Source organism: Galeopterus variegatus, unplaced genomic scaffold (assembly GCF_000696425.1).
Source record: "Galeopterus variegatus unplaced genomic scaffold, G_variegatus-3.0.2 Scaffold233, whole genome shotgun sequence".
Taxonomy (NCBI): domain Eukaryota; kingdom Metazoa; phylum Chordata; class Mammalia; order Dermoptera; family Cynocephalidae; genus Galeopterus; species Galeopterus variegatus.
Genome location: NW_007726344.1, coordinates 32,456 through 43,279, shown reverse-complemented (window position 1 = coordinate 43,279; position 10,824 = coordinate 32,456). Strand labels below are relative to the sequence as shown.

The window sequence follows — 10,824 nt, the reverse complement described above, 5'->3', positions numbered from 1 at the left end:
GGGAAGGGGGGGAGGGGGAGGGGTAGACAGGCCTCTCTTCTCTCCCAGGAAGATGGCCGTGTAGGGTCAGATGCTTGAGGTTTAAACTGACCAGTGCTGTGAACAGACTAGGAAGCTCCCCAAAGCCAATGGACTGGATAAGCTTAATGATCTGACTTCTAAAAATAGACCACTGAATTGTACACTTTAAAATGGTTAAGTTTATGTTAAAAAAAAAAAATGCACCCATAAAATGAATAGCAACAGTCAAAAAAAAAAAGCAGACTAAGAGGGCGAGAAGGTGTTACAGCAAATTCCTTCCAGCAGGCTCAGAGACAGGCAGGCAGGAGGCAGCTGCCCCACGGCAGGCACAGGATGCAAAAACACTGCAGCAGGTGCCACTTCCCTGTGGCTGTGTGTGTAAATGCATGACAGAGACAGACAGACCAAGCTTCTCCAGGGAAGGAATAAGCATTTTAAAATAATGTTTACTGAGCACTTACTATGTGCTGAGTGGTGTCTGCTGGATGAGTAGCCAGAGGCTGCCCACTACAAATCCAAAATGTATTTGAAATCTTGTGCATAGGCTTAAAATCATTTACATTTTCCATTTACTCTCTAATGTGCTCTGTGATTTAGTGTAAAAGTTATCTCCAAACCTCAGAGGAAAACAGACTCACAGGGAGATGCAGGTTGTGCCCAGGTGTCATGGCACCTGCCCCCAAGAGCCCGGCTCCCTTCGCGTGGCCTGACTGAGTGGCCGGAGTTTCACACAACACACTGATGCTTGAGAAGATGTTATAAAGAAGAGGTGGTGTTTTGGCTTTAGGAATTGGGGACACAAATCCCAATGTTTTAGGAAGGCATTTAAAATGGTTCAACATGTTCTGTGGCTTAAGAAAGATAAATGGAGGGGCTGGCTGGTTAGCTCACTCAGTTAGAATGTGGTGCTGATAAGACCAAGGTCAAGGGTTCAGGTCCCTGTACCAGCCAGCTGCCAACAAAGAAAGGTAAATGGAGAGAAGGGAGTAGGATATCTTCTTCCTCAAAGTCCTAGACTACTTAGGTATTACTGGTTTTAGAAAATACATACACACACACACACACACAAATGGGAAGATCCTGGTGGGTTCGTAATGGGAATCTACACTGGATCTGGGTTAAACGGAAATTGCTCTTTTGCACTGGAGACCGGATGTCACTCTGCCCCAGCTCAAGAGCCTCACCTCATCGTGTCATTGAGTCCCTTCTGCACGGAGAAGACCTGCTGCTTACTGACGGATCGGGAAGCCTGAAACAGCTGGCAGACTATCTCACTGGAGGCTTTCGCGTCTAGTCCAAGCTGGTTTCCATTTGCACAGGCTTTGGCTAAAGACAGCTGAGGAGAGAAAGGCACGAAAAATGAGCACAAAGTGAAGGCCCGTTCAGGCGGAAAACACTTGTACACACACACCCGCCCTGCTTAACTTTTCAACCTTCTGGAACCAGTGTAGCTGAAATTTTAATTATTATTCTTTTTATGAATAAGTAGCATATCTCATGATAAATTTCTGGTGGGGGAAGGTAGCTGGCCAGGAGAGGGATCAAACCCTGGACCCTTGTGTCATCAGTACCACTCTACCCAACTGAGCTAACTGGCTGGCCCTGATAAAATGTTTTAAAAGGGACAAAAGGATTGTAATGAAATGTCAGTTATCTTCCCACCCTGGTACAGGTCCTCAGCCAATTTAAGGCTTCTGCCTACACTGTAAAACAATTAAGCTTCTGTTCCCCCTCCAGGGGTGAAAGGACGCTCGGGGGAGGCCACTCACTCAGCAAAGTGGCCAAGAGCTGGCCGGGGTGTGGATTGTCTGGCCTGAAAACCTGGGCCCATGTGTGACCACAGGCAAACTGTAGGAACTCGGTACCTCAGTTTCCTCTTTCATGAAATGGCCTATTAACAGTATCTGCTTTGGCAGATGGAGGTAGGGATTAACTGAAATATGTCAGCATTTAGCCTGCAACCTGTCCAGCACCCACTAAGACACAGATGGTAACTGTCAACCGTTTTTATACGTTTCCTTCTGGATTTGCCTATGCATTTGTGACCATGGTATACATACATTTTATCTTTTCCTTGCCCTCCTAAGAATGTGTTTCCTTCTGTTATTAAATATCTGTAAGCATGTTTTACCTATTCTTCCATTTGGGGTGATTCCAGCTCATTATTTTGTAGAACATCTCCGTGCAGCCTCTAGTACTTGCACCTTGCGCCCTACGTGGTTAACCCACAGGGGCAGCTATGTTATGTCTTTTGCTACATGTGCCAAGTGAAAGACTTGTGTTGATTTCACACCAACTGACAGCAGCATCTATTTTACCACATCTTTGCCAGCAAAACTGCTATTGTTAAAAATGTTTTCAGAAATTACTAGCTACCACTCAAAAACATAAAGAAAATAGACAATTTGCTAATATGACCAGCTCCAAATATCTCATTTAAATGTGCGCTCCTTTGACTAATAGTAATGCTGAGTGTGGTTCTACTTTTTAACCAGTCGTATTTATTTACTTTTAGAGGGGCTCGCTGGCTGGTACAGGGTTCCGAACCCTTGACTTTGGTATAATTAGCACCACGCTAACCGAGCTAACCAGCCAGCTCATTTCCTCTTTTCTGAGACTCTCATGAGGCCCTCTGAGCATCAATAGGGTCTTGCTATTCTCACTGATCATCTTGAGCTTCCAATAGAACTGCACTGCTCTGTTCTTGTAAGTTTGTTGACTTCTGGACATGACCACAACATTCTGTGACATGTCAGCCTGGGCTGTCTTATCAACTTGTGATTTCTTCCCCAGTGTCTGAGCATAGATGACTCTACTACCACTTGGTGGGGTGACAAGAACAAGCTTCTACCCACTTGGCAAGGGGGAAGCTTTCTTTGATTTGTCCCAAAACGACTTCTTTACAGCTGCAAGGGGAGAGAGCCTAGTGAATGCCTACTACCAATCCTGGAGTTCCCAGTTCCAAGGCAGGGTGACTGGGCGAGTAGGTCCACAGCGAGCGAGGTGCTAACAAGACAGGAAAGCATTCCACGCACCCCTCTGCTACCAGGCAGCCTCGAGTTTTGTCATCGAGATAAGCTTTACCTACAGGACACCTTTGCAGAGTGTTATGAATTTTGATAGGAGGTGTAACCCACAAGCATTTAGAAATTAAGGGTCTAGCTGGCTTAGAGGCAAGGATGGGAGTGGGTAGATGAATGAGGCATTTCAGGCTCTTCTCCCTATACACCCCAGAGCTAAACCCCTTTAAGACTTGGCTCCAGCCCTGGACAAATCTCACTACACTCCTGTTTTGACTTCCTGGGTAGGAATCCAGGCAGTCCTGCCCCAAGACTGTAAGGAGAAAGGCCAGCTCCTGTGTCACCTGTGCTTCCCAGCAGCCTTTGGCGGCGTAGTCCCTGAGTTTCCGGAAGCTGTGGAGGCATCGTCCGGGATCTGACATCTGTCAATGGGAGAAAGCCACCATGCCCTTAGCCTTTATAGGGTTGTGTCCTAGGAGGTACTCAGAACTGACCCATGGGGTTCTTAAATATTTCCTCCCCCAACCTCGAGAAAGCCCCCGACTGCACTAGTTCCCCAGCCTTTTATTTGCCAAATGACAGTGGTCATTTTGGGGGGTGTGGGGAGCAGCCGGCTGACCGGTAGCTCTCCGGGCCTAAGAGGCCAGAAACTGTAAGAGGAGCCTCCCTTTTGCTGACAGAACCTCGTCCAAAGGCCAATTCAGAGACAGCACCTTTGGCCAATGTAATTCCTCTTCTCCCCAGACCCGGGTCTACTCACATCCGTCCTTCTGTCACTTTCCCAGAGGAGGTACGAGCTAGTCAAACATCCCTGATTAGCAGATTCTTCAAACAGGTCACGGGCCTGCTGCTTTTTCTCTTCATCCTAGAGTAAGTCCAAGCACAGGTGATTCTTTTCTTATTCTACCAGCCATCCTCTTCCCTCTCCACATGCCCAAGTCATCAGACTTGTGGCTCTTTAATAAAACAAGTTACAAATCAAAGTAAAAATGCCTTCTTTAAAGATATACCACTCAACAACCAACGAGGAGAATGAACTTGCTTTCTTTCTGGATGAGGTTTATGTTTGGGCTTGGCCCGTGGGCTCCCTAGCTTGGCTCTGGGCCACCCAAGGGCGTGCCCTTCACACTTACTGCCAAACAAACTGCACTGAACCACCCAGACGGTGGCGACGGTGGCTCTCCACCTCCTCACTTGCCCTTCAATGTCCCTTCCTGATGCTTTTGCCACACTTGTCACTAGACGCCACCACTTTCCCTAAATTTGCTGCAAAGGGGGTTCACCGATCACAAAGCCTGTCAAAACATCAAGAGTAGAGAGGGCTGCTTGAGCAGCAGGAGGAGCCCACCAATAGCAGAACCATCAGACAACTAAGTCAGCAGCACTCATTCAGTCCCTGCCACAACTCTCACGACCAACCAGGAGCAGATCACATAAGTCTCTGGTGGCTTCAAAGGTGGGGAGGGTGGAGCCAGGATCTGAACTGTGGCCCGGTCCATGCGTGCTGCCCAGCTCCATATGGTCTCCCGGGCAGGGCCTGGCCCCTGCTTTGTGCCTTGGATGCCCCCTTCTGCCACTTGCTTATTTCCTGGATCTTGCCAGGGCCGTGTCCAACAACGCACAGTCCATGTGCAGAGAACAGCTCGACTCACCTCGAAAAGGCTCAGCACTCTTCCCAAGCAGTGCAGTATGGACGCTTTGTGAGTCTTAAGAAAGGAAAGGAGGAGGAAAAAGGAGTGTGATCACCAGCAGCGAACACAGCTAGCAGCCACCGTCCTGTCTGCTTGTCCTCAAGGGTCCCGCCTAGCACAGAGGACCACTTCCGACTTCAGCCTTCAGCTCCAACTTCCACGCAGACTCAGTCCTGTGTTTCCAGCTGTCAACGTGTCCACCCAGAACTCTGGGCCACCACGCCTCCTCTTCTGCTGGGTCAAGACGCTCAACCCCACATCTGTACTCTCAATTTTCTGCACCTCCACTTCCCTCGGGTTCCTGCCTTAAATGGTCCATGGGGTCTAGCCTCAGTGTTTCCCTGCGTCCCAGGACCCGGAGTGGACTCGCAGGTGCTACCCTCATGCCCCTCACCAGCACTTACCCTGTGCAGCTGGCACTCTGCCCGGAGGCTCTCGTGAACCACGGCCTTGCAGCAACTTCCCGACACCGACCACGGCGGGCGGATGAAGAGCCAGATGAAGGGTGCGGCACCCACGTTCAGTCGCTCAGCGAGACTGAAGAAGTGAGAGGCCTTCAGGCCATTCACTTCCGCACGGGCCTCGTCAGACACAGACACTGCAGGGACAGACAGAACAGAACCCAACGATGCCTCTGGGGGATGGGACATGGGAAACTCTCCACAGCCTTTTCGGAAAGTCTAAAACCTTAAGCCCACCATGTGCAAAGTTGCTGGTGTTTTAGGGAAGAAGAGCCCTCCAGGATGGAGGTTCCTACCTCTTCCCCTACTTTATTAAGGTCTAGAACAGGCGGTCTCTGTGATCACGTGCCTCTGCTGGAGACCTCCCAGAAGCCTGGACTCTGAAGGTCATAGGAAGGTTCCCTCCACAGATATCTCACGCCCCATCCTCTCTCCAGCTGGGAATTGCTGCCTGATCCCCCAATGAATGGGGAGGGGGAGGGGAGGGGGGTTCTTTTGGGAACAAGAATGTTCTAAAATTAGGCAGTGGCAATAGCTGTACAACTCTGCGAATACACTAAAACCACTGAACGCTTTAGATGGGCAGGTTGTATGGTGCATGAATTATGTCTGGGAACTGCTGTCTGATAGGAGGGTGGGGGCAGGACCTCGGCTCTCCTGAGCCTGGAGGTGGGGGTTGCTCATGGTCTCTGCAAGTCACAGACTGCGGGCACATTCCTGGGGGTTCTGAGCAGATAAGCAGGAGTTGGTAAAAGAAAATGCTGCAGAAGGTTCTCTCAAGGGGCACCCGGCCTTTGAGGGTGAAGGAATCCAGGCACCGGGATGGCTCTGCCCTACTTGTACCTGCTTCCTGCTTAGAACCTTGGCCACCCATGTCATTGACACCTGTGGAAATCAGCACGCTGACCTCCACTCCAGAGTTCCAGAGGATGGACAAGGAGAGGAGCTGGTGCCCACATGTGGGCCTTGGTGTTAGCAGACAGAGGGTGGGGCACCTGGGGAAAGGCTGATTTGGCTGAGGAGCCCCATTCCAAGTCTCTGCTCAGAGTCACTCTTTGCCAACCAAGATTAAAGCGTCTGCTAAAACAAGGGGTGACTCTCTCATAATCAAAGTATCATTGATGGGACCCTCAGCAGGGCACAAGCTCCTGATGAGATACAGTAATAACAGCAATGGAAATGCTCACACTGGGAATGTGTCTCTAAAGGGCCAAAGGCTTGTGCTTATCTAAAGCGCCAGCACCCACGTGGGGCGAGGACTTACAGCCTTCATTGTAGAGGTAGGCGACGCCCAGCTTCACAGCAGCTTCAAAATTTCCCTTTTCAGCAGCCCTAAAACATAAAGAACATAAAACATCACACTATTTTATGCCAAGAGATCACATACCACCACAGCACCTGAAGCTGGAATACTTGTTTTCTGAATAGAACGCTTTTTTACATAACGTAGACAAATATCAATTATCCACCACATGCTGCAACATGGATGAACCATGCAAACATTAGCCTAAGTGAAAGAAACTGGCCACAGAAAACCATGTCACGTATGATTCCATTTATATGAAATGTCCAGAATAGGGAAATCCATAGAGACAGAAAATTGATTAGAGATTGCCTGGGGATTTGGGGATTATGAGGAAAATGGGGAGTGACTGCTAATGGGCACAATTTTTCTTGCTGGGGCAATGAGAATGTTCTAGTTAGATAGTTGTGATGTTTGCACAACTCTGAATATAACAAAAACCACCGAATTGTACACTTTAAGTGGGTGAAATGTATGAGTGGATTATGTCAATAAGACATATTTATCCAGAAGCAGCTTGGGCAAGGCCAAGGCAGTGTGGCCAGCCTGCACCTGTTGGCTATCTATTGGGACTTTGGACAACTGAGGTGGATGAGGGCCAGAGTGGACCTTGTCAGGAAAACCCTCTCCCAAATTGTGGTTTTTTAGTTTGAAAGGAGGCTCCAGCTAAGCCTGGTTCCCAGGGCGGCTGACCTGCGACTGTTAGCACACTTGGAGGGTGGGCCTGGTTGCTGTCTCACGGGTCACAGGCCTGGCACCCCCTCTGGCCCTCCATTTGGGTCCTGACTCTGGCAGGGGGGTGGGATCAGCCAGTTGGTGAGATGCAACAGAATTGAAATCACATGGCTTTGACCAAAGGAAATGGCTGTTTCCACACACAGGTGACTCATGTTTGAGTCACGTGGGAATGGGTCACAGCCCAAGGAGACCCTCGGGAAGCACTGCGGGCCTGTGTCAGCCATGTGGAAGGCGACTGATGACGTGGCCTGCTGGAGGTCATGTGGCTCAGTGGGTGAGGTCTACGGCCCTTGTTCACGTCCTGGGAGTGAGGCAATGGGAGACAGCGATAGGGAAACATTGCCAAATCAGGCCTTGTGACACAGGCTGGAACACCAGGAGGCCCAAGGGCAGGAGAAATCCAAGCCATTCTCAGAGTGCAGAGATACCTTTCAAAGAGCTTCAGGTTCTTTGGTGAAGGCCATAGCTCTTGGAAGCTGGCACACGCCCACACGCTGGCATGGCTATCCACCAGGTACTTCAGGTGGGAGTGCACCTACAGAACAATGGGAGCCAGTGGTGGATTACCGAGGGACCACCTGTAAACCGTGCTCCTCAAGGCTCTTGAAGTCAGGACGCAGACAGATGTAGGGTCCGTCTCCCTCCCGGTCTCAAGTAGTAAAAGACCCTGGTCTCTGTATAAAAGCAACAGTTGCCTTGAATAGAGAAAAGAGCCCCAAAATGAGTTTCTCTGAAGTTCTAAGGAGTGGGGAGGGTGTGGGCAGTGGTCCTAAAAGTGGGGAACAAGCACCTGGGTTGAGAAAGAGGGCATGGAACCTCTGCTAAGGTATATACCTGCAAGGACTGGGGAAACTGATTCTAAATGGGGGCAGGTAGGACAGAAATGTTTCATGCTTCTCTACCTCAGCTTTTGCTGGCAGGAGCGTGGCCTGGAACCTGGAGGTCACAGGGACTCAAGGAAAAGACTGACACTGTGATGGCAGACTCAGGTAGGACCTGGACCCTCTGCTCTGAACAGACAAAGGAAGTGCCCAGGCCAGGACCCTGAGCACACGTGAGCATTTTAAGCGCTATAGTTTCCACTGCCATTGGAAATTCAGCACCCCATTGGTTCCGTAAAGCGTATTATATCTGCCATAGAGGTGGCTTTGAGAGTCAGGAAATGGGTTCTTGGAGTTTTCCTACTAAGTTGCTATATACCCTAGGTTAAGTCACTCAAAGTGAGGCTGTGGTTTCAATATGCATAAAATAACTCTGAGAGTTCATTTCAGTGTTGAATGTTACATAGGATTTGTCCTCAAGAATATATTGTTATTCTTTTTAATACTACCTTATTTCTTAAGGGATGGAAATTTCACTGCCATAAACGTGTACTTTCTGGGCCGGCCCGGTGGCGCACTGGATAGTGCGCCGCTTGGGAAGCGCGGCGGCGCTCCCACCCGAGGGTTCGGATCCCACATACAGACCGGTTCCCGCTCACTGGCTGAGCGAGGCGCGGGAGCAACACCGAGGGTTGCAATCCCGTTGCCGGTCCCCGGCCCGGTACGGGGGCAACACTGAGGGTTGCGATCCGTTGCCGGACATGGAAAAAGACAAAAAACAAACAAACAAACAAACAAACAAACAAACAAACAAAAAAACCGTGTACTTTCTTTGTTGAAATAAACATTGCAGTGAACCGAGTCAAACCTTAGTGTCCTGTTCCTGTAACTGCAACATTTTCAAGCATCTATTATCCTTATTTCCTTTGCCCTTCTTTGTAGCCAAAGTTTTGTTCTGACGTTTAAAAACACGAGGTCTTTATAGTCAACAATGCTACAACTGACACTGTTTTCATCTGGTCACTTACAGCTCGGATAGCAAGGATGTCCTGAACCGAAAGCCATTTCAGAATGTGAAAGAGCACATCTTCAGGGAGGCTCAAGATGGTTAGGTTTCGGGGTCTCCTTCTTATTCTTCGCTTTGTAGGATAACAGAAACACTTGGCACACCTACAGTGGATCACTTAAAGAAAAAGAAACCAGAAGTCTCGATGAGATGCAAAGTTATATCTGAAAATTACTTAACAGTTACTGTCCCCTGCTCCACAAAAGAACTAACTATATTTCTAGTCCCAAACAAAAATTAAAGGAGTAACGTACAAATTACAGCAGACATCATCATTCGTTCAAATATTCAACAAGTATTTATGGCGAAGAGCAGGTGTCATGTAACTTGGCTAAGGAGCAACTTTCTGATCCAGAGCTCACAAGACAACCACAAAGGAAAAAGCAGCCAGCTCTGAGGACAGCTTTCCTTGTACTTCACTGGGACCTTTGCTGGAACTTTGCTTCTTTTTGCACATAGACCAAAAAGCATAATATTCAAGAAGGATCAGTGGGCTTGAACAATCTGGTTTTCGAGTCTAAATTAGGAGGGTCAGCCCTGCAGAGAGCAAAGGATTTGGAGGCTAGGTCAGTCCGTGTCAGAGTCTCAGCTCTGCAGAGCTGCCCAGCCCGAATCTTAGTGTCCTCTGTAAAATGGGGAGTTGACAGCTACTCAGTGAGGTGGAGGTTCGGGTCAGAACACAAACCCTAGATCCACACAGGAGCCATCATTAAAGGTGAGACGGGCCCCTCACCCACAAGGCCGCTCTTCTCAGAAGAGCTCTCTCCTTTCCCACAGGGGGTCTTTCCAATTTATACTCCAGCAATCCCTTCCTCATTCTAAGCAGATGACCTTACCCTTTATTACAAGTCCTCAGAGAGGAACCTCAAAGTCCTGCCTCCCCATCTGCAAATTCACCTGTCTTTCTACCCATTCTTCCTTACTGTCCTGATAGAAAGCAGCGGCTCTTTACTGTACAGGAATCCTTCCTGGGGACTTCTCCAGCGGTTGCCCCCCCACCCCCCTTGACCTGGGTCCTCCTATCAGCAATTAAATGTGCTGCAAAAGCCAAACGTGTATCCTGAGCGACCGATTCCCAAAGACTATATGGACTTTACCGTAAGACTTTCCCCATTCTCCTGCGCTGGGACAGACACTCGGGAACCACGTCCAATAATCACTATAACAACTGAACCGCAGCCCCTGTTTGTTGAGCGCTCGGCGCACGCCAAGCCCCGAGCAGTAGGTCCCAGCTGGAGGCAGCCAGGTGAGCGGTCCCGCGGGTGCGCGGGCTACACGCGGTCCGGGACAACCGGCTCGCTCTGCCTCCCCCACGCTCCACAGCTCCCGCTCCCGCAGCAGGGGGGCAGTCGTGGGGCGCTCCACGAGCATCCTAAGTGGCTTCCCTGGGGAACGCGGCAGGAAAGCGCCGCTCAGCGCCCACAGGGCATTTAAAGCGCGCGAATGTGCGCTGCGGAGGGTACGACCCCCCCGCCCAGGGTTCAAGGGCTTGCGCCCGCCCCTCGCCCACCCGGATCCCCGCCCACCCAGGCCTCCCCGCCGGCTGTGGGCCCCCGCGATTGGTCGCTCCAGGACGCGAATTCGAACGCTGGCCGCTGATTGGCGGAGCTCGCGCGGCCGCCCCGCCTCCTGGGCCGGCCAGTGCGGGGGGTCCCAGAGGAGCGCGCCTCTGGGCCGGAGGGCAGGGGCATGGGCCTGGCCTC

The 10,824-nt window shown here is 50.3% G+C and overlaps 1 protein-coding gene across 1 annotated transcript in view; it reads right to left on the bottom strand.

Annotated features, from left to right (window-relative positions):
- Positions 1 to 10,812, bottom strand: part of CCNF (cyclin F) — a 21,903-nt gene extending 11,091 nt beyond the window's left edge. Inside the window, exons 1-9 of the mRNA XM_008566300.1 lie at positions 10,632 to 10,812; positions 9,084 to 9,238; positions 7,663 to 7,769; positions 6,458 to 6,525; positions 5,137 to 5,330; positions 4,694 to 4,747; positions 3,802 to 3,906; positions 3,386 to 3,463; positions 1,206 to 1,357 (exon numbers count right to left, since the gene is read on the bottom strand). Of these exons, the coding sequence (XP_008564522.1) occupies positions 1,206 to 1,357; positions 3,386 to 3,463; positions 3,802 to 3,906; positions 4,694 to 4,747; positions 5,137 to 5,330; positions 6,458 to 6,525; positions 7,663 to 7,769; positions 9,084 to 9,238; positions 10,632 to 10,812 (1,094 nt within the window). The remainder of the gene's footprint in view (positions 1 to 1,205; positions 1,358 to 3,385; positions 3,464 to 3,801; positions 3,907 to 4,693; positions 4,748 to 5,136; positions 5,331 to 6,457; positions 6,526 to 7,662; positions 7,770 to 9,083; positions 9,239 to 10,631) is intronic.
- Between the last annotated feature and the right edge of the window lie 12 nt (positions 10,813 to 10,824).